A 22,908-nucleotide genomic window follows, 5' to 3' on the forward strand; every position below is an offset into this window, starting at 1 on the left:
TCCAAAAGTGAACCGCAGTCGCAGACAATTGCAGTTCGCGGTGCTCGCCCATCGACCGACGCCATCGATTTCGGGCCACGTCGGCCGCAGGATAATTGAATCTTCAAACAACGTCTTGGCTTCGCTCCGCTTTTTATCCCCACATCAATATCCTTCCCCGTGTCTGGGCACAAGTTTTGGGCGCCCCGTTTTGAAAGTAGAGCAAAAGTTGGCTCCGTATTATTCCCGGTTTGCGTTGCCTTTTTGTTTTGCCCAGAGATTTGCCCACAAAGCATAAATAATGGGTTCTTTGGTTGTGCCGCCTTGCGCCGTGTATGTGCAGCATAAAAGGCAGTGCCGATGGCCCTCAAAGCCCGGTAGGAGCGGAAAAATGGGAGGTCCAAGTTCAAACAAGCCGCAAGCGCCTCCAGGACTCCGAAAAAAAAACCGAAATTCGCCGCCGCGAGAAAACGGCTGTCATAAATTATGAGCGACGTTCGATTGTGGCCCCAATTGCAAACGCAGTGGGCTTAGAGCTTTAATTGAAACATCGGTCAAAAGCACGGGCAAACGGATGCCGCAGCACGGTGGCGGACATGTTGCGCGTGCGGCCGCGGTCAAGACCTTTCTCTCTCTCTCTCACTCTCTTCGGATCGAATGTAATCGACATAAGCCGCTGCCGTTGAAAGTGTATCGATCATGCCGATGTAAACCACTCGTGAAGCGCGGATTAAGGACACCTTTCAGAGCGCGCACAAAGAAGGCTATGTTCCGAGCGTCAATGTTTCAACTTGACCGCCAAATAAACCGATTTTCGATCAATACAAATCCGTTCACCACAATCGAATGGTGAAAGTGAATTGAAAAAATTAAAAAAGTTCTGCCCCGAGTGAGGATCGAACTCACGACCTTAAGATTATGAGACTTACGCGCTACCGACTGCGCTATCGAGGCATGCACCCGTGACCTCGTTCTAAGCCGTCCCGTAGGCGAATATTCGGGTCAACTACACTCGAAAGGATAACCTTAAAAAAAGCGAATCCTTGACAGATTGCACATTTCAAATCTCTAGCAGAGCGTAGTTTCGATCTACGGACCTCTGGGTTATGGGCCCAGCACGCTTCCACTGCGCCACTCTGCTCTCTGCCGGCACGGGGCATATTTTTAGAATCATCGAACCTATGCGGGGCGCGCGCGCGCATGGCCGTTCCGTGCCAGAGGGAAGCGCTTGGAATGAGTCAACGCACCCACCGCCCGTGTTTCCTTCCACACGGCGCAGTGCACGCCGCGTTATCGCTCGGGGCGCGCGCGCGTAAAAAGCATAGCGCGGCAGTCACAGCGAGAGCGCGAAAAAGCGCATTAATTTACACGCGACAATCTGATTAAGATACAGGCCCGGGCGATAAGCACCCGGCCCGGCCCGGGCCGGCTCTTACCGGAGGCTGATTGTTTTACGACTCGGAATGGCACTTTGGAGAGAACACAACACTCACAGCGGAGCGGGCGCTTTTCGGCGGATGGCCCCATGGAACAGGATCCGCCACAGGTCCGCGGCAGCTGTATTGTGGGCAATCGTTACATCTTCTTATCGCTTCCGCCCGCGGTCGGAGAGTAGCGCGGCGACGGAATTCCTTTCCGCCAGACATGTCAGTTTGCGGTGCACCGCCCACTGGGCGCATGCTGGGTCGGCTGACCGGCGACCGTCAAAAGGACTCGCGAGGGGCTACAGTTTTTGTCCATTAAAGTCCGGTCCGGTCCGGTCCGGCTATCGTAATCTGACTTGCGAAAACTCGCACCGGGACGGTTGTCAGAGGCCGGACACGGCCAGATAAGCGCGAGGCGGTGAATCCGGAGCGCTCCTTCGTCGTGTGCCAATTGCTCGCGGGCCGCGAATTCGGCTCGTTGCAAAACGAGAGGCGTGTTTCGCTTCGCTTTCGGGGGCCGCCGAAGGTTCGTGATTATCAGCTGCTCGATCGGACGGCATTCGTGGACGGCGACCTGTCATGTTTCTAAGTTCCAGCTTCAAGTCTCCGAGCACCAAGAGATTTGAGGTGGATTTGACGGGACGCAGCATTGGGCTCTGCTTCCCCAAAAAGGACGACGGTGGAGCCGCGACGACTACGGAACGAGTGGTGTTTTTGTGTAGGAAATTTAACTCCAGGCAGCTGCTGGTAGTTTGTGCGGGTTTTAGAAGAGACGGTTCTGGATGTGCCGACACGTTTATCATCCCACGGGGTCCACAGCATCCGTCGGCACACGGACAGTTATAATCGGTGGATACCGAGTCGTATTCGATCTAGTGAGTGGACAGAATTCGTGAGGTTTAGTTGTCACTAGATGTAGTATTCCCCCATTTAATTTATTTATCTTGGCGTTGGAAATATTCTAAACATCAATATGGAGGACAGCAAAGTTTTCTCAATTAAAAAAATACCGTTTTACTCTGTGCCCCGAGTGAGGATCGAACTCACGACCTTAAGATTATGAGACTTACGCGCTACCGACTGCGCTATCGAGGCGTGTGCAGGATGTCGATAACAAAGTGCATCCGGTTGCGTTTGGCTGGTGCCGCGGTTGCGGGGTGTTGCGGACACAAATGGGGGCACGTTTCCCATTGTGCGCTGGGCGTGCGCACCAATTCGCCGGCGTAGATAAATTAGATAATAATACGAATAACTCTATAAGGAGTGGTAACCGGGGCAGCCTGGTAGCAACGGCGGCCAGCACCAGCACGATTGGCGGCACCGATGGGCGGTGGAGTACCACCAGCATAGCGGCGGCAGCAGCCCCGGAGACCTCATAGGGTGCAGGCACGTGCGGCGTCACGACGACGCTTCGTGCCTCGTGGCGATGGAGGTCGTCGGTCGGCCGGTCGTGTGCCACGAACGACCACGGACATCGAGGGGAGGCCGTTCGGAGTTTCGGAAGCCGGTTGGTTGGGTGGTGAGTCTATCAAGTGAATTGTGGGTCGCTAGAAGATCGCGCGTGCTGGCATGCACACGTGCCCCCGGAGAGCCTTTATCTGCAGTCGCGACCCACATACCCACGCGGCCACTGGTTGAACCAGTATTCGGTACCCGAGTGGCGTAGCGAGTTGGAACTGGAAAGGATAGCTTGTGTTTATTAAATTAAAAAGTTGATAAACTATTTAAACGATAATTAATGGTTGAACTGGTCGATTGATTAAGACCGAAAAATTATGAAGGAATCCTTTTACAACCAAAAGAGTGTATTAAAGTTACTTAGTAAGCACCTAGAGTGTTTCCAGTACCAGTACCAACATTAATGCAAAATATAATTTAAGGCTTTGGTCGACCATCGTACCTCAACGCACGCCACCGTACGGGGGGTCCTCATTAACCTCGCGTCAAATTGATTGCGCCCTTTTCTTCGTCGCGCTCGCGAGGAACCGAGCGCGCGCTGGTTTGTGCCAGGATCGTGCCTCGGCACTCAACGCCACCGTGTGCCACCTTCAATTTTTCTGTCCAACTCTGCGGCGTGATTTAGCTAGCCAGCGCTGGAGGACCCCCTATCCTTGCCCATTCACTTTCCCGTGTGCCCGTGGGGGCCACCGTAAACGCCCCGTGGGGGCCTGGGGCCCCGGCAAAACCTCCGACCACGCCGTATGTTTATAAAACCACATTCATTACGCGAACGATCTGGGGTCTGTGGCGGCACGTTCACCGGCCGGCCGGCCGGCGGAATCCATCTCTCCCCCCGGGGGCCACTGCGCCTCGCGCCCGGCGACCATTTTGTGGGTTGCGGTGGCAGACGACTTTCGTGTCGAATCTTGCGTTGCCGTCGGGCGTAAAACTAGCCACAGGTTATGCTGGCCCCGGCGAGCTGAAGGTGGAACACCTTTGGGTTTGGGGTGCAAAATGATGCCCATAAAGCAGAAACTGCGCTGGGGGACGTTCGTTCAATAAGCTTTAGGCAAGAAGATTGTGAATAAAAGGCAATGGCATAGACCCATAGCCATAATATCTACGTCCATTTTGTAGATCTAGTCCTGAAGTCGTCTGAAGGTCCTTTGAATCGCTAGACATCTAGTAATTCTTCATCAAGATCGGGCAAATCCGACCTAATTTAGTGCAGTAAATGCGGTACATTGTTGTAGGCAACAAATCACTTCCGCCGGTGCCGAAAGGTGTTCCGCCTCGGATCGGAACGGACAGAGTCAGCATGGGCGCAGATCAAAGTTCGAACGCGCAACGCGAGCAGCAGCCTGGCACGACACACGAGCCGCACGAGCCTGGGAACTGGCGATCGCAAAACGTTCTCACGGCCTTTCTGGTCGGCGTGGGCTCCGGACGTGGCGTGGCGTGAGGATCAGAAGTAAGGCCCGATGCCCGTTTTTTTGCTGTCTGTGGCTGCGGCTTTCCCGTACTGCAACCGATGACGATGCGCGGTGCCTGATGCTGTGTCCACCGTAACCGTCCACCTGCAGCCACCTTTGTTGGACTCTCTCTCTCGCTCTCTCTTGTGCTAAGTCTTCTGGCGGCCGGCCTAAAGGGGATTGCCTCGATGTTTATGCTTCGTCTCCCCGCTTGCGGCTGGACTTTCGGTGGCAGCAGCAGCCACGACAACGACCAAAACGACGACGACGACGACGACGGTGGCGAAGTGCTTCTTGGCTCGCGTCCCGAAGACGCAGCGCGGATGCTTTTGTCTGGGTCTGGGATCGGTTGGGTGATGGGGTGGGCCGTGGCTTTGGCTTATTGTTGTCGTTTCGTTCCCTTTCCCCGCGGAGACGGCGTTGTTGTGCGGCTTACAATTTGCCTTTCTGTGATTGTTGCCATTCGGTTGGGTCTTTGGTTTTGGTCGAAATTTTCTCACTTTTTTTTTCTGTCGCGTCGGGGCGGCTTCTTTTGGCCATTCTCAGTCGTCCATGGGGGCTGCGGGGGACCGATACGCCCTGTGGTTGGCGTCCGGTTCGGTGCTCTATTGCGACACACTTTGCTTCTCGTCACGGATCAGGTCTTACTTCATTTCTGGGTTTCTATTAGCAATGACGTACAAAAAGATGAAATTAGCAATATTTGGGGAAATGCAAAAAACATGTTAAGTAAGAATTTAAATATTTTAAATCATTACGTACTTAAAATTAGGCATTTTTCAATCATATGTGCTCGAGTCGTATGTTTTACCCCTGAAAGTATGCAATCGGTTTCATTATCGACCGCCATCAATACGGAATACGGAGCGTACGCATATCCATTTGGAATCACACGGCGAATATTTATCTTTTGTAGACATATTATCTATTTTTATCCATCCAACACAAACGACTGAAATGGTGACTTGGTGTGTTTTTGGCAGTAATTTGTGCCAAAAACGAGTTTTAACCGCGGCGTAAAGGGCTCTCCCAACCATGCCCCTTTTGGCGCGAATTAGCAGAGCGTAGTTTCGATCTACGGACCTCTGGGTTATGGGCCCAGCACGCTTCCACTGCGCCACTCTGCTCTGTTGGACTGCTCGAGCCTCGTTTGACACCAACATCCCTTCGGTCGGTCGAAGCAAGCGACGCAGCATTTCTTACCGTGAGCCATCTAAGCAAACATTGCTCATTAGTCTGGCAGTTATCCCAGCTCGTCGTTTTGTCTAACACGTTCCGTCGATCCACAGAATGGTCGTAACGATGAGTGCCGAAGTTCCGTCGTTGAATTTCCTCGGCAGCAAAAGGGACAAGGTATTTTTGGAGTGCGCTGGCCACGTTTACTCGGTCCCGGTGGACGATGTGAAAAATTTACCGCTGTTGGATGTGAGACCGTGTGCTGCCGCTTGAGGTAATCCGCATCTGTACGCATTATCCTTTTACAGTCCTTTTCGAAGTCTTACTATGCTCTGGAGGGCGATTTCGCGCTGTATGAGTCGCACAGGAGCAAATCTTTGGCGGGCCCCGAAGCGATGTCGGACCTAAAACGTGTCGCTTCCGAATCGAGTTGCAGTGACGTTAGCAGCGCATCGGACGCTGAGAATCCACCGCTGGTGCGGTGCAGTGCATCGAGGGGGTTGGCCGAGGCGAAGGAAGAGGCAACACGTTTGATAGATCTGTTGATTCTTAAAATCGAACAAAATTGGTTGCGCGAGAAATCGAAGGACGACATGCTGGACACGGAAAACCCCACAGTCGACGAGGTGGTAGTGGAGAAGAAAGATTCGGCAGTGCCAAGTTCTTTTCATCCGGACGGTGACTATAAAATCGAAAGCTATAGGGTTCAAAATCTGGAGGTATTGAAATCGAAATCGTTCAGAAAAAGTAAAAGCCAGACGCGGATGGGATTGCTGGAAAATATGCGTACCCTGGTCGAGAGGTTGAAAGATCTGGAAAAATTGGAATAGACGAGCAACGTGTGTTGGTCTTTTTGTACTACGTTCATGACGCCATAATATATTTGTACACTTTTACCAGAGAAGCTGTAGCTGTGTTTGCTTTCATAATGCATATCATCCATTGAGCCTTTTGATGCGCTATTGACACTAACGTCGAAAAATTTGATTGAGTTATTTCCTAAGAGAGAAGGCCATGCGGACCTTCCTTTCGAGGACACAATGGACGCCAAGTCTACATTCGGGTCTGTTTTCAATCGAACCCCGTAATAGGCCGCTTTATTTGTAGGTTGTTTAAGGACAACACGGCTTTTTATTCGAAACTACAATTGGAATCAAAGAAAAAAACCTCTTCATCTTCTGTCGATCATTTTCAGATGAAATGGGTTCGCTAGAGGTGTTTGGTGACGAAATCGGCATTGCGCCGATCGGCGATGATGATATGCATTTTATTGCACTGAGTCAACATTGAAAGGCCAAAGATGCCCACACGAGGTTCAGCTTTGCCGTCTCGTGTTGGACTTTGTTAGAGAAGGACGTGCTACACGACATTGTGGATTTCAACGCCTTGCGTGTTTGCATCAGCATTTGTGGGGCGGCGTGTGCCGTTCAAAGCCTTGTTTACGGTGGAAACAACTACCGTGACAGTATGCGGCGTACTTAACCCAACATCGAGGGCCACCAGAATGGTTGTTGAAGTGCGTGGTTGACTGGTTCGTAGGTTTCAGTTTGAGAGCGAATTCCTGATATTTTTTGCCCACGGTTGTGTCCCGCTTTGACGCTTTAAACATTGCCTACTATAACTCGAATCCGTTCACTTTCTTTTCTAGATCTTTCCGTAGCACCAAACTGTGAGCCGACAAAGAAATAAATCTCATTATTGGGCTCAGACCGTGCCCTGGCCGACACATCGCCGAAAGGCCAAACACGGCACGGCCGCGGAAACCCCGGAGTGCCGCCATATCGCGTCAAAAGGCCAAAGCTTTATTGATGATAACATTAATGCGTAAATTTAAAGTAAGTAAAATTACACCCCAAAAGCGCTCGCGCGCACACCGTGGCCCATCTCGTTTGAATCCGCGGCCGGCCATTGAGAGCCGGCCGTCGGGACGTTATCGGGCCCGAGAAGCAGCTGACGTTGAGCGAGACTCGGGGCCAAAATCGTGGCACAGATTAGCACCACGACAGTACAATGGGCCCAGCGGTGGGGCGTTAAAAGCTACCGCCTCGGGGGTCATGTTGACATGCACTAAAGCCGCCGCCGAAAGGCGCACTCCCGCGGCGCATTTGACGGAGCCGCCCGAATAATCGCGAGCCAGCCTCCCCGTGCCGGATTTACGTCAATAATGGACGGACGCGAAATTCTGCCACCGCGGATACCGCGCTGTCACTGCGTTGCCAAAGATACCATCCGCCATTCGGTGCGCCCAGAGACCCTCTTAACCGTCGGGATGCCGGGATTATAATGCGGCGCGCGCGCACGCGGCCGTGATGTTACGACAGGCGGTCCCCGTCAGCGGTGCACTTTTGGCGATGGCGATTTTCGCCGTCAACCTTCGGTGAGTGAGCCCCAAAGTGTTGATAACACGAGTTCCCAGCCCCTCTGGAGTGGTTGGTGTGGCGTTGTGACAGCTGTGGAGGACAATATCCCGGCAGTCGCCAAAATGGAGCCTTTGCCAGTCGGGTATTTCGGGTGAGTTGCTCTAATTAAAATCCGCCACCGACACAGCTGCCGTCCGGCCCCTGGAAGACGGTGGCTCTAATTTAGTAATTTACTAAATTGGATCAAGATGGGTCGCTTTTCTCTCTCTGTTTCTCTGCGTGGCTGAATGCATGTTCTGGGGGTTTTTGTGCATAATGTTCCGATGGGCCACAGTGGGTCCCCGCTGAAGGGAGCATACTGTCCCTGGGTGAGCCTTCGTGCCGTGCGACCGACCGAAATTCGGGTGAAGATTTGGCCCGGCGTAATTTGGCGAAACTCACGCGAATGATCGGAAGGCCGGCCGGCGAACAAATTGCCTCCGGATTGGCCGCAGCGATCGTGGCGCTGCCCCGAGACCAGACATCGGACGCGAATACGATGCGGCAGGAAGGTTAGCTAATTTTCGAACGACACTCGTTAATTTGTCGCCTGTCGTTGGCCGGGTTGTAATTTGGGTTGATTGGCATCCGTTGCCGTGCTGCTGCTGCTGCTGCTGCTGTTGACACTGAGCCCGCATTTTCGGTTCTCGCGCTTCATCGGCGGTTGGGCTGCAGGAAGCTGCCGCGGGTTAATTTGTGCTCAACTTGCCATCCAACGTATCGTGCATTGGTGCGTTTATTTGAAGAAGAAACCCTATTTGATTTCTCTTTCCAGCAACAGTTTATTAATTAGCCGCAATGGCCGGTACGCGACGTTCCACAGTCGAGTGTGATGTGACCGAAGATAATGCGTGCCTTTCGAATGCCGCGTTCTTGAGTTGTGCAAGATGTTTAGCACTAGAACCCTGTCAGTGCGCACCTCGTGCTCCTTCGGATGGACTTCTCTTAAGTGAGCCCGGCTTTATCAGTAGTTTTCCCCTTCTTTATGGCTTTTAGGATAAGCCTGTCGGCCTTCTGGGACAGCTACACCGTATGTAGTTCGGACGGAAACCGTGGCCGAAACCTTGCCACCGGCCACATCGGAGCCTCGGAACTTTTGGGCTCCGTCGCCGCTTCTAATCGCCCGAAGGTGTCCCGCTATCAGCGTGGCGACTGTGGGAAAATACCGTCCGTTCCAGTCGCTGGGACGGCATGAATGAAATGGAGGGCCCAACAAATTATTGGCGGACTTTCGATAAGGCTTTAACGGGGCCGCCGACCAGTAATGGGATAAGCCCCGGCTAACCCGGCGATCGGTAGACACACGATGATGATGTGCCGCGCGGCCGGATGGCGGCTTATGCTGTGTGGGGAAGATTGTGCGATAGAAGACACTGTTTGCCGAAATGCTGTAGCGGCCAATCTGGGTGATGGGAAGTCGGTTTATTCGCCGGCGCCGATAGAACAGAAGATGGTATTTAAGATGCGTTGATGGACGTGGCATTACGGGCCTATCTAAGGCTGGGAACCTGCCGACCCACAGCGATACGGTATCTTAAAGACACGGGAGTTCATCACTTAGTTTTAAATAGTGCGATACACTTTAAAGCAGCCTAGGCGCAGGATTTAAGAAATTAAATGAATAAATAAGTAGAAGGATTTGGGACATGTTTTGAAACTTCTCCAAATTGAAGACCAAAACCTCAGCGATCATTCTCGCGAACGTGTGTTTCAATCGCTGACTGGTTTTGTTTCTGGGATTTAAGCAAACCAGCTTGTGCTTCCCAGTTTGGTTCGCTTGGGTTCGTCACTGTCCACGCACCTGCCACCCGGACCAGGTAACGTTCCGTCACGTTTCCGATCTTCCACGATCGTTTTCCGGCCCCGAAAAAGCGCGCATGCTTTCGTTTGATCTGGCGTTGACGCCGACGGCGACCATTCGTGGTTCGTGTAATTACATCGGTAGCTTTTATTGCCACAATTCACGTCGCTTCGGAGCTCCCAAAAAAAAATCGAGACAAGAACACTTTCGGAGTACCGTGGTTGACGTGATTCCGTATCCAATGCCAGGTGTAGCCAGGGTGTAGCGGCGTCGGGCCGCGAAGGGAAAGACTTTCCCACACTCTCGGCCGCCGGACGGAGCGCGACATGTTTTTATGCTGCCCGTCGGCGTCGTCACAATGACGGCCATCGATGGCGTTCCGATGAAAGTCACACGATTTTACGCTTAAGCAACTGTCGTCGGTTCTTTTACCGTTTTGAAGTACTTTACTTACATACTTGTGGGGATTTAAGTTTAAAAATTAACAACTTTTCCTTCCCGACATTAAACCCAATCTGGAGGGTGGATTTATCCCGGTTTGCCGGAACCGAACATTCCCACCGCGTGACCGCGTTCGGAAAAAGCCCCTCCAAAAACGAAGGCGTACACCAAGGCACCGCAGCACTAATCAAAGATCCGAACCGATCATTTTTCCGCATTTTTCCCGGGCCCCCGGAAATAGGTGCCCAACCGGCGCGTAATTGCGTTAAATTATCTGTCATCGATTCAATTACCGGCCGACTGTGGCGCCGTGGCATACTCCCGTGGAGGCACTCGCGTGCTAATTGGCTGCCTTCCTCCGGAGAGGGCGCCTTATAATTACGCCGCCAACGGGTTTCGTGGCTGCCCGACTTTCTCAGCGCCGGTCGGCTCTGGATGGGGCTCCACATAATGAGCGGAGCGCCGCCACGAGTCTGCGGTCTTTTATCGGTAGTCAACCTTGTTCCCGCTTATCGGAGTACACTCATTTACGCCACACGTCTTCTGCGTCGGTCGGCATAGGTCGGGCGCCGACCTATGGCGGCCCGGTCGGCCGTACGTCAAGCGATTTTATTATCCCACCGAGATTATTATTCAAATGATTTTGGCCAGCTGGCCAGCGTGAGACAGAGAGAGAGAGAGAGCGAATAGAAGCCAAAAAAGTAAATCTTTAAGACGTAGAGCCACCACCGAAAACATCAGCCGATCAAACGGCACCAAGCCGAACCAAGCCGGTGGTGGTGGTGCCGTTCGATGCCGAGACAAGACAAGCAACTTTCTCACACATCACCCCAGAACCTGGTGTCGTTTTGGATGTGCGATAATGGGCAGCATAACTTACGGCCCCGATAATTTGTTTCTCCCTCCGACGCCGTCATCTTCGGGCCAGGTGACACTTTAAGCGATTCTCGTCGTCGGTCGCGTCGCGTTGTTTTGGGAGATGTCGGCGACGGAGAATTCCGCGAGCGCGACTCCGCAGTGGGTTTTTTTGCCCCACCGAGAATTATTGTAATGCCCGGCGGGCTGATGGAAGGATCTCCCATCAGTTGTGGCGTTTTATAGGAAGGTCTTTAGGATTGGTCGCTTGGACGGCCTTGTCTAAAGGCTTGCCTCCGGATCCGTTTAAGATAGGCCAAGGGTAATGGTTGGCCGGTGCCCGATTTTTTCACGAGACCACGGCCACCTTGTGAGCTATTCGTGAGTGAACAGATCGAGGACAGGTCAACGCTGGAATTCGACCGAAGGGGCCTTTCTGGGTTCGAGTCGTGGCGATGGCGTGACGATCGACGGTGTGTAATGAATGTAAACCCCGATAGATAGGCCTCCGACGACTCCGAACGTCGATAAATCGTGTGTCGCCGCTCGCTTGGCTTGCCCAAAACTAAACTACTGGCCACTAATGCACGCTCCGACCGTCCATTATGAAGATTTATTTACGGATTAGTGCGCTATCTAGTTTTGTACTAGTAGCGGTCACTTGTCGCGATTATCGGCGGCAGCCTTTTTGGTGAATGCCGCCTGTGCGCTAAAGCGAATTTCTAGCAACTTCTGAACGTCTTCAAACCGTCTTGATTCATAGTGATGCCCGTGTTTGACTCCCGCCAAGCCGTGTCTTTCGCGCCGAACAAATGGATGATGGTTTTATGGCCACCGGTCTCGGGCGCGGGCGTTAATATGTATGCAAATGATGAGCTCATCTCCCAAAAGCCGGGCCCGTGTCCGTACGTTGAACCGTGGCCACCGATTTTATCGTCCGCGCTGCGCGGTGAAAAACTCGTATACAGGTGTTAAGTCGCTAATGACCGCTATTGCACTGCACTGCGCGCGGTGCAGTCAATGCACTTCCCCATCTGCGGGGCGCGGAAGGAAAAAGGGGACCCACCTTTTCCGGCCGCCCATCCACAACCACACCTTCGAACATGCGATGCGGTGATAAATTATGTAATTGATTAATGATCGCCATCGCGTCGTGTACTCCAATGTTGCGCCGCGCCGCTTCGGGCGCTTTCTTTTGCGCGGCGCGCGCGCGCGTCCGTTCTCCGGCGAAGAATGCGGCACCGCATTCGGGTTGTCCGAGCTCCCCCTTTTTTTTTTTGGATTCCAGACCGGTGCCGAGCGAGCCCTCAATTATTTTCTTCCAAAATGTGCAATAAAATCGAGAGTGATGCTACAATTAGCATAAACATGTAAAGTCGGACGCTGCAACGGTCGGTTTCGGGCATTGATTTCTGAAGGGGCTTTTGAGTTCGGCGCGGCGAGATGCGCTTTCAATGCATTCTGATGATGGTCGGTCGCTGGTTGTAAAAGGAAAAGTTTCAGTCTTGCGGCACACCTTTCAGGGGTTCTGCGTTGCGAGCGTCCCAACGTTGGAAGTGGCGACCGTTGATCGTTCGTGGGAAAGCAGTCTTTTTGGAATAATTTACCGACTTCTATCGACGCGTATTACTTTGTTCAACTAATTTTAACGCGATAATGGGGCCAATAATATTTAAACCAAATTTTGCACCAAGCCCTAATGTAAAACTTCAAATCGACGTCCGCATCGTTGCAAACAATTATCATAAAAATCCGTCCCGAACTCGAATCCCGTCCGAATCGGTGGTCCATAATTTGCGGCCGCTTTTTGGCCACGATAATGGCTTCGCCGATGCTTGCACGGGAGGCGTGAAATGAAGAGGCGCATTACCAACAAGTTTTATGCTTCATCGGCCGCGTCGGACAGACCGCGTGGCCCGACCCGAACAGGGAAACAAAAACGTGTGCCGTGTCACAGCGAGGCTTGCTGGCATGTCAAAGTCATGCGCGCCCGACGAAAGAGGGACCCCCGGTTACTCATTAATGTGAAATTATTTTCCCATTCAAATTCACCTTTTACGAGGTCCACGCGGACCTTTCCGTAAAGAGTTCATTACAATGTGTGTGTGCCGCTCGTCATTGATTGGTGAAGATGGAAACGCGGGGAAATTAATGCACCCCAAAAACCGGCACCTTCGGAGTGCATTTCGGTGTGCTGTGGGGCGCGCTCTGTCTGGTTTAATGGAACCGCAACGATCGACGTGAAGAGGCACCTGTTTCGGCGGCGGTTATTTTGAAGCTCTGCGTGCGCGACTTTGAATTCGAAAGTGCCCGCGAATGCGACGTTTGCCAACTCGCATCCCGGTCCTTCCCGGTCGGTCGGTCAACCGCTAACCGCTCGTTAATGAAGATGAAGGTGATAAATTGAATTAGCATACCGAAACTCCCCAACACACACAAACACTCGAATGCGTGTGACAGTTGGTGGACAGTTCCCGAGGCTCCCGAAAGTGTCAACACTGCTGCGCGCGGGCCTTTCTTTCAAGCGGGACAACCCTTGGCTGGGTCCCACGGCCGGGCCAAAGTGCTAATTAATTACCATACAAATTGACAGCGTAAATTTGAACACGATCTTCGAGGTTTGGGCCGCGCGCGGACACACGCGGACACAATTTACGGTTACTTAAAAGCGTCCCCAGCCGAAAAGAAAACGGTGTGTTTTGAATGGTTTGTAATTAGAAATAAATATTGTACACCCGGACCGACAGCTAGCCAGCGGAGAGCCCGGGTTGATGGACCCCGACTGGCTTGGTGTGTCACCAACCGACGACGTAGTGGAGAGCTTGATCTACGGACCAGAAACCGGTGCCGTTATTTATGGGCTTTTGAGAACAATAATGGTTAGTGGTGGACATATGTTTGCTTCCCTCTAAATCTATGTTGGATCCAATGCTGTCTCAAATTGACATAGGAAAAAGTGGTCTCCATTAGGGATATAGGAACACTGGTAACGAGAGCTTTATGACTAATTATCAGGTCCACAGCTGAGATTCAGTAAGATCAAGCTGAAGAGCAGAGGCCATTAAAGAGGATCGATCGATCACTAAATCGCCACGTTGTCGCTGTCACTGATTGCACACGGCAACATACGTCCTGACTGCCCGCCAGCGAGTAATCGATCCACTCGACCAAACGCACCCGGAGCCGGGGTCGGCCCCCCACTACGGTGGTCCCTTCACGCGGGAGCCACCACTCGAAACCCGACAAACGTGTGCCAATAACCGCATTATCTAGTCACCAACCGCAACCGATGAACGACACGGAAGGGAGGGACGACGGTATGTCACCGCCACCGACAATGTTGACGACCAGAGACCAGAGACCACCTCCGATTGGCAACAGCCTGTGGAGTGCTTCCCTGCGACAAGTGGCGGCGCTCGAGTTTCTTGCCAATAAACTTTGCACAAGTGCAACGCACCTCGCCGGCACCTCGTCCCGGTGCGCTCCGGCGGCACGACGTAAAAGGCCAACAAAAGGTGCGCGTGCGAGCCACCCCCCGCTGCTTTGCTAATTTCCGGCCACCACATCGGCGGCTTACCGGGCTCAAAGAGGCTGAATTGGAGTGAAGTGGCCCGGCTCGACCCCGGACCCCGGTCGTCATCAGCGCAGCGCAATTAATGCATCGTCAAACAGGACTTAACAGGCGGCGGGGCTGTGTTTGAGCGGTAGCTGGCGCCCATCACTTTGTTGCGGCCACGTTGTGGGTTCCGACGGTGCGTGGATTGGCGACCAAACCGGCGAGAATCCCGACATACCCAGGAAGCGCCATTTAATGGAGCATAAAAATTGTGTTTAGCATACATTGGGACTAATCGGGGTGCCATTTGTCGGGTCAACACATTGTTGCCGATCCTCTGGGAAAGTGCGGCAACATTAGTGCGGCAATTCTGGGCTATCAAAATAATGTCCACCATTAGGTAATGAGTCCCGCGCGAGTCCTCGACACTTTCTCCACGGCGTGTTGCAGTCCTAGCGCTTCCCTCGGATGCGCCATTGTCGGGCTCGGGCTTCTAATGAAGAAAATATATCTCATTTGCCGCCGCCAAGAATTATCGGATTTCTTGGCGTCTGGGCAAGCCGTCGGAGCTCGCCTCGCTCGGTTGATCCGTGCGCCGTTTGTCGGCGAGCTAATAAATGGGCCACCGTTTATAAATCAAAGCAGCCGGGACGGGGCGCGGACTAAACGGCCATCATCCTCCGGTGCTTGGGCGGATTGACAATGCTGCTGCCGATTTCTGTGTAATGCTGGAACGATCCTCGATTCTCTCTCTTAATACCATCGGAGGAGGCATTTGTTTTTGCTGCTTGCAATCATAATTATCGTTACCGGGTCTTGCGCCTCCATCGTGGAGCCAGGATAATTTGTGCCCTTAATTCTTCCTTAATGTGTCCCGATTACGGTCCAAATCCGACCGTGGTTTTATTTACCTTAAAACGCATTTTAATAACATTTTAAAACTTTCTCTCACAGCGATGGCTCCGAGCGCCTTGCAGAGTCTATTGATCCACCGACGACAGTTTGAGCGCCGCGCTAATGATGAGCGAATCGGTTCCCGTTCCTACGGCCTCCGAACGGGCGCACTATTTAACGCGTAAAATATGGGCTCGAGTGGGCCCGCAGGACACACGCAGGGGTTATGAGGCGCGTATCACGGGCAGTTAAACGGGTTGAAAATCTAGCCCTACCAGCGTGGCTAGCAGCCCGCGGCGGCCGATCCATTAACGAAAGGGACTCGTCATCGGCGTCGTCGTAGTCGTCGTAGTGACCGGCCAGTGGCTGGTAGCCAATTTGTGCCGATTAATCATCTCATTATTCACACTCACGCCGGCGACGATCTTCGGTGCTTCGGACGGACCATCCATCAGTCGCCAGGTTGCCATGGACCAGATTATCCCGCTGATGGCCGCGGACTCGGAGGGAACATTTTCTACGCCTATCGCGCAAGCGACCAAGCCCCCGGGGGGGCCGTTACACACACTCATCTTTGTACGGAGTTCCCGGAGTTCGTTGCCGAAGCTTTATTGTTTCAGCGCCCAGGGGACAATTTTATGTGGCCTACGCCTCGTTTGTTGGGAGGATGAAAAATCGGCAACATCCCGCGCGCGTCATTTGCAGCGATCCTGGACGGCCGGCTCGGTGGGTTGACGGTGGCCATGCGCTGACAGTGACATCGTTAGCGCGCTTCTTGCGTAAAGTCGAAGCGGCCACTGGTAAAGACTTAATTGCGGTTGCGGTGCATCTGCGCTTCTGCGGGTTGGGTCAGGGATTTTTTCCCCCCCGTCAGTGCGTTTCGGTTGGACAGAATTTTACAGGTTGCAATTAAAACCGAATAAATTACGCGTACGTTCGCGTTCGCTATCTTCAGGGGAGCGTTCTTCTCATTTCTGTTGCCAAATGTTGCCAAGGACTCACGTTGGAGAGAGAACCGAAATAACAAAGAATGACTCGTTTCCGGTGCAGCAGATCAGATCTGCCGGACCGAACGGTCGGCTACCAGGCCACAAGAGGTACACCCATTCCGGGCGTGAGATTTGATAAATGATAGCTCCGGGGAGGCTGATCCAATTCGGATTGCTCGGTTAGCTCGGCACTTGCGCATCCTGCGTCGGACACTAAATTGCTGGCTGGCCTTCAGGTGCACCGCGGCCCGGGCTACCGAAAGAGTCCGTCCGCGCTTCGGACATCTAAACGGTGGCGGGTTTGCCGGCTAAACATTGCCCACTGCGTCCGGCACACGGGCGCGGCGGTGGCAAGTGTGAAGATTTGAAATATTCGCATCGAACGAAAATCGATTTCTCGCAGCTTCTGGGCCACGCCCGACATGGCGGTGCGACTAGTGGAGCCTGCCTTCCGGTCGTCGTCCGTCCGACGGTCGATCCTGAGTGTGGGATTTTGGCAGATTACGACCGCAAAAGCCCCTGGAGCCCAGTGCAACTCGACCGTTTAAGCCGTGGAGCGTATTTTTCATTTAATTAAAAGCCCACGTCGCTTATCGGCGATCGTCGGCGCACCGAGTAATCGACGCGATTAGGGAATCGGGGCGCTGGGACTCGGTGCACTCGACGTTTATGGGCACTTGAGACAATTTATGAAAATTGAAATCCCGCTCTAGGAGGAGGATTGCACGAACGGGAAGCCACTTTCGGCTTCAAATGACAAATAGCTTAATTTTGGAAATTCGGCCACACTGAATCGGAGGGGGGATTATTTGTGGGACACATCAGCCATGTTGGTTAACACTTTTTCGAAAATTGGATTTTCTTATCGATGCCATCAACCTGTTTGGGTCATTCATTTCCCAGAATCACATTCCCCTTGAAGGTGTGATAAAAACCGAAGCTTCCCAGTTTGTTGTTGGAACCTGCTCCGAAGTGTCCGCTAAAATGATATGCTACCAAAAACACGCGACGACCCAGCCAAAGTGTGTCGCTGGCTGGACCTCGCTGGCACGCTTAATTATTCCGCTGTCTCGGGGCAGCTGCCTACGTATACGCACGAAGCGCACTGATTGACGGCTGACCTCAGCCTCGACTTGTGTCCGGTGCAACTTTCCCGGGACCTCGATATAAAAAATCAATCTGACCAGCTGCCCGCGTGCAACAATGAGACGGGAAAGGGCAAAAAAAAAATCGGGAATAAATATTCAGTACGGGGGGAGCTCGATTGCGCCCTGAGAATTGAGTCGTCGGCGTTGTCGCCCGACGACGACGGTACCTCATCCGTCATAGCGCCGCCCGTCTGCGCGAGCGGCACCTACGCAGCGCGCAGACCAAAAAGAAGTACAACCACGTGCGCATTAGTCTCGTTACTCCCGTGCCGTGGTCGTCCTGCGAAGGTCTCCATTGTCATGTTGATCGAATGCACTTTCTCGCCCGCAGTTAATCCCGAAATCCCGGCATCCCGGGTGCCGGACCTCCCGGGGCCGGGCCGGAGATTCCACCCGAGACAGCTCGATATCGATCACTGACAAGACAATTGACAGATCGGGCGTGATTCATTACCACTTGCCGATCGATCGTGCAGATTCCGTCTGTGTGTGTGTGTGCGGTGATAAATGGTGACTCCCGGTGGAAGCCGATGCTCCCGACGCTGGGTATGCGATGCTGCTGCCGTAATGAGTGGCGGTTCGTTGATGGAGATATCTTTCCGAGATGATCGGTTGATTTGAGCGAAGAATTAACTTCTTGCGGTTGTCGTGCAGGAGTGCATCACTTTTGAGAAATATTTCATTACCGAGTGCCGGGGGCATCGATTAATCTTATCTTCTTATCGCACACAAAGCGTAGCGTCGTGATCGGATACCCAGGATTCGGGGCGAAGAACATGTGGCGACATTTCGAAAGGGCTAAAAATTGGAGCAACCGCACGCTGTTGGTTGTCATGGTGATTGGAAGACCAAGCTCATAATCGATTGGCCTAAAAATTACTCTTCTTTTAATCCAACGTTTATTTATATTAATCTTAATCCTGTTTAATTTTGACCACAAAATGATAACGACCATTTTTACGGCCATCCTTTCCGGTTTACGGTTCATTTTCGTATCGTTGCGCCCATCGAAAAAAGATAATTCTGAAATCTTGTTGGAATGAACCCAACGAATGTTCGTGTGCCTTTCGGAACCGCCCGGTAAGTACCGGGGATATTGCCGGCGGTTCGGCCGGCCGGCCGGTGACCCATGTCATTAAACACAGGTCCGGCTCGGGAGCCTCAGTTGTCGGTGCGCCGCTTTACATATGCTGCCGTGCATCGGAAATTTGCATACAGTCGCGTCGCGAAACGTAAGCGTCCCGCGTCCCGTTAGCGGGTTGCTCCGGGTCTCCCGCTCCGCTTTTTTGTGTGTTCTCTGTGTGTGCGCCGATAATAATTCTTGTTTCTGATCTGATTAATGATCAACAAATTTGTTTCCCTTAGAGTCTGCCGGGCCGGGAAGAAATTGCGATGCGATCCACGATATCCGTCGTTTTTGCGTTGCTGCCGCTGCTGCTACTACGGCTGAGCAACACCGGTGGGCATGATTGAGCGCGTTTTTGGGGGCTGATAAAGTTAACCCGATGTCCGGTCCGGTCCGGACGGCGGGAAGATGCAAAGCGCACCACGCCACACCGAGCGCGCTTGACAGCACCAACGGGGGCAAAAGCAAGGGGAAGAAAAAACAAGAGACTTCAACGACGTGCAGACCGGAATCCTTTCAACATTGCTCCCGTGTTCCCGCACCGCGTTTCGGGAGCGAAGGCCCAGGACACACAAGAAAAAACGAACGCCTGACGCCAAAATCGAAACGAATCCGAATCAGAAGAACGGCAGAGCACAACGACCGGACCGCCACCGCCAGCGTTCCGGGCAATCTGGGTAGCTGCCGCGCGCGCGCAGCTGCCGTTATTTATTTGTAATTGTAATCATTAAATTACGCGCAACAATCGCGACGAACGCAACGAATCGCTCGGCGCGCGCGCGCGATATCAGGGAGCGGCAAATTTTCATTCCGATTCGCGCAGCATGCCCTCGCCACCGTCGCCCCACCGTTCGCTGTTTATGTTGCCTTTCGTGCGGTGGATGGCCTTTTTTGCTCCCCCCGGGCGAAGAAGGTTCGAACTCCGAAAATCGCAGTCCCTTTCTCGGGGGGAAAGAACGGGACGCGGACCTTCTGGGACCCTTGAGGCTTTGAAAGTGTTTTGTCCGATGAATCCGTGGTCCTGTTTATTTTCGCCTTTTTGTTGCTGTCGCCCCGTCGGTTTTGTGCCGGTTGTTTATTGTCCCAAGAACTGCACGAGGAGGCTTCCGCGGGAAGGGCGCCGGTTCAACGGAACCGGAGGATGACAGGTTGATTTTTGGCACCGGTCGCATTCCGAGGCTACTGCTGCGGGCCGTGCAATCGCTCCCGGTACAGGAGTTCCGCAACGTGTTGCGATTGCCTCGGTTGCCCGAGATGGATGGCCACCGTGTGCCCGTTGCCGACCATTTCCGGTCCGGTGTGGTTCTCCTCGTCAAGCAACACCTCGCGGACGCGCTGCAGGAGCCCCGGGTCGAGCTGGTTGAGGCCCTCGGACGACTTCAGGCCCACGAGCACGCGCTCGTACCGGCCGTACCGGTCTTCGTCCGTCTCGAGGTTGTACGTTCGCGTTCCCTTGAACGGCTCGATCGACCGACAGGCGGCGGCGAACAGGATCAGTACCTGAAATCGATAGTACGACGATTATTCACTATTCTTGACGACCACGTTCCAGCTCTGAAGCGATCTGCGGGGTAACTCACGATAACTGTCGCTCGCATGGCCACGTCACGAACGGCGGGGATCAAATGTCCGATCCGAGCCATCTCCGGGCTGCTTTTATACGGCACACGCGGAGTGTGTGCCGCCGCTGCCAAAATCCCTCCGATAATGACTTTGGCAACGGATGGAATTATTGGTTTACTGACCGCTGGCTTAAGTGGATGCCGCAGGGTCCTTGAACGGCCGATGGATGGGCCTGGGTGTCACGCCGTCCGGCGTACCCTGAAGCGCACCCATTAGCGTGCGTCCTTGGCCTGGCCAAGGGGACGTACCGTCTGCAGCCTCGGATCGGCATCGATGGCCAGTTTCGGTTTTTTTTTTCAACCAAATCGAAGATCTGACATTCGACCCGATGAGGTTTCTTGCGACCACGACACGCGACCAGGTCACACGCCTTGAATGACCCTTGTTTGAACACTGATCGTTCGACCACCAGCCACCAGGTTAGGTCGGGGCCACTTTCGGGGCCCGCGACCATTCGAAAGGGACACCGGTTCGTTACCGGTTGGTACACGTGGTGTCACTCTGCTGCCTCGCGACCCGTTGCCGACCGTCGTTCGTCGTTGTTTGTTGATTTGACACTTGCCTTGCCTTGTGCAACGCGCGCTTTGTCACGTTAAAAACTTTCACGCGAAGGCTTTTGGGGCGCGATAATGAACGGCACCGGCTAAACGTCAGGCGGCGAATGGCCGTTTCGGTGGCCGATTACAGAGCTGGCGGCACACCAAAAGAGACGGCAATTAGCGGAAATCAGTGGCCGATTTCGCGAAAACAGATGAGGTCGTTTAGCTATCTCGAACGTTTACACTTTCTCCGGCAAATGGCCTCCCGAACCCGAGTTGTCGTTAATATGTCACAGTGCAGGGTCCTTCACAGAACTCGGTATCTCGTAATCCATAAATGGCGGTTAAATTGAAATCTACGTTCATTCTTACACTGCCGTTGGTGGCCGTTCGGATCGTGCTCCGAAAACCAATTCCCATCCCCATTAGCGGCGTGTCGTTTTATTGATCCTTACACGCCAGCCGACCGGCCGGCCGAGTATCATTACACACCGGCCGAGTATCATTGGCCCGGCCCCGGCTCGGTGATGGCGCAATTTAGTTAATTTACTCAATAACGAGAGTCCCATTGCCGTCATCTTCGGGGGCCGAGGTTCGTCGCTGGATCGCTGATTGAATTCTTTTGTTTTGCGGGAACCGTGTTGGGGCGCCGAAAAATCGAGCAGCCGCCGCCGCGGCTCGTTTCGCTCGCTTAATGGTGATGAGCTCCGGCGAAATGGGCGAAACCTTTGGGAGTGGTGCAATAAAAATTTGTGTCACAGTGAAATTTTCGAGCCTCGTTGGCCATGAAGGGAAAGGGCCCGCTTTAGGATTCGCCAGCCAGTCCGTGGTCAGGAATCCGTTTTTGTGTTTTTCTTTTTACTTTGGCCGCTTGTTTTTTGGTTGGGGGTTCTGCCCTCGAGCGCGCAGCTGGCGAGTTACGTGCCGGAGCGTTTAAATGGCCCGCCGCCGTCCCGCCCGAAGTAATGAGTACGATTTATTACGCCACCGAGTTTCGGCGGTGCTCAGCCGATCTCAGCGGAAGGAACGGAACTTTCTACATCAATTAAATCCGCGCCGGCGGCTTCCTGGCTGCTGGGCGCACAGTTGCACAGATAACGCGCACGGCACAGATCGGATCACGAAGGATTCTTGCAACGACACCCCAAACGCACAGAGGCCGCAGACTTGCATTCTTCTGATCCGTTCGGAGTCGGACCCGTAATGCGATCCTCGGACCGGAGGGGCACCTTGGGGAACCACTTCGTCAGCTTTGATGCACCCCGATAAGGCTCCCCTAACGGGGAGGCTACGATCCGGGGTGGATAATTTATGGCCGCCAAAAATGCGACCCGTACGCGCGTGGTGTTGATGGGCCTTAATCCCGAGCCGGGGCGTCAATTGGCGTGTTTCAGGACCGCGTCGATAAGTGGTTTCTGGTGTAGCCTCCGATTTTGGGAGACTCCCTGTTTTTTTGGGTGGCCAGAAAACGGCCAATACTGTCGCCACTGCCGGAGCGCGGTGTCGTGGATCAATCAAATCGATAAAACCCACCCGGGGGGCTGCACCGGTGCTGGCGTGCTGCGGTGGCGTGATCGGCAGCTTCGGACCACGCTACGCCACACCAAACCCCGAAACACGGCGCGCGTGATTGTGATTTATCGTTTCGCTGCTGAAAGCTGTTCGCATCTCCGATTGCGTGTCGCTGATAGGCACGGGAAAAGGCTCTCCACCCGGCTGCGCGGCCCGGCGCGGCCCGGGGCGTTCCAAAGTTCACACGATCGTGCTGCGTCACGTGCACCGCCCGCTCCCGGTTCACATTTTCGGGTGGATCGCAGATAAGCCGCGCAGCGGCTGCGAAATGACCTGGTGAGTTGGACCCAACGGGGTCCCGACACGCGAAACGGGACGCAGGATTTACATGGGAGCCTGGTGATCTGGATCACGGGAGCGTTTATCACGATTTTTGCGTAAACGGACCAACGGCAACGGTCCAGGATGGCGATAGGATCTGGAAACGGGCACGGCCAAGGATCATGGCCGTGCCTCTAGTGGCATGCAAACCAA

At 53.5% G+C, this 22,908-nt stretch overlaps 2 protein-coding genes and 4 non-coding genes across 6 annotated transcripts; 1 reads left to right on the forward strand and 5 right to left on the reverse strand.

The window, feature by feature from the left end:
* Nucleotides 1-860: 860 nt before the first annotated feature.
* On the reverse strand, nucleotides 861-933 carry Trnam-cau (transfer RNA methionine (anticodon CAU)). Its single transcript has one exon. It is a non-coding gene; the product is annotated as a tRNA-Met (tRNA).
* A 115-nt stretch (nucleotides 934-1,048) lies between these two features.
* On the reverse strand, nucleotides 1,049-1,120 carry Trnam-cau (transfer RNA methionine (anticodon CAU)). The gene has a single exon. It is a non-coding gene; the product is annotated as a tRNA-Met (tRNA).
* A 1,305-nt stretch (nucleotides 1,121-2,425) lies between these two features.
* Nucleotides 2,426-2,498, reverse strand: Trnam-cau (transfer RNA methionine (anticodon CAU)). The gene has a single exon. It is a non-coding gene; the product is annotated as a tRNA-Met (tRNA).
* Nucleotides 2,499-5,370: 2,872 nt separating this feature from the next.
* Trnam-cau (transfer RNA methionine (anticodon CAU)) lies at nucleotides 5,371-5,442 on the reverse strand. The gene has a single exon. It is a non-coding gene; the product is annotated as a tRNA-Met (tRNA).
* A 163-nt stretch (nucleotides 5,443-5,605) lies between these two features.
* Nucleotides 5,606-6,321, forward strand: LOC128266988 (uncharacterized). The gene is made up of 2 exons (XM_053003779.1): nucleotides 5,606-5,740; nucleotides 5,800-6,321. The coding sequence occupies exons 1-2, from the start codon at nucleotides 5,606-5,608 to the stop codon at nucleotides 6,319-6,321; spliced, it is 657 nt and encodes a 218-aa protein (XP_052859739.1).
* Nucleotides 6,322-19,879: 13,558 nt separating this feature from the next.
* LOC128266989 (uncharacterized) lies at nucleotides 19,880-20,343 on the reverse strand. The gene is made up of 2 exons (XM_053003780.1): nucleotides 20,281-20,343; nucleotides 19,880-20,200 (listed from the first exon to the last, which is right to left on the reverse strand). Exons 1-2 carry the CDS (start codon nucleotides 20,341-20,343, stop codon nucleotides 19,880-19,882), a joined length of 384 nt encoding a protein of 127 aa, XP_052859740.1.
* Nucleotides 20,344-22,908: the final 2,565 nt, after the last annotated feature.

Source organism: Anopheles cruzii, chromosome 2, assembly GCF_943734635.1.
Source record: "Anopheles cruzii chromosome 2, idAnoCruzAS_RS32_06, whole genome shotgun sequence".
In the NCBI taxonomy this organism is placed as follows: Eukaryota; Metazoa; Arthropoda; class Insecta; order Diptera; family Culicidae; genus Anopheles; species Anopheles cruzii.

Bases quoted from the DNA above. Each gene is read 5' to 3' on its own strand.
- LOC128266988 (XM_053003779.1), top strand. From the start codon at position 5,606: ATGGTCGTAACGATGAGTGCCGAAGTTCCGTCGTTGAATTTCCTCGGC. The intron at 5,741-5,799 runs GTGAGACCGTGT...ATCCTTTTACAG, and splicing joins AAAATTTACCGCTGTTGGAT to TCCTTTTCGAAGTCTTACTA.
- LOC128266989 (XM_053003780.1), bottom strand. From the start codon at position 20,343: ATGGCTCGGATCGGACATTTGATCCCCGCCGTTCGTGACGTGGCCATG. The intron at 20,201-20,280 runs GTGAGTTACCCC...TATCGATTTCAG, and splicing joins CCATGCGAGCGACAGTTATC to GTACTGATCCTGTTCGCCGC.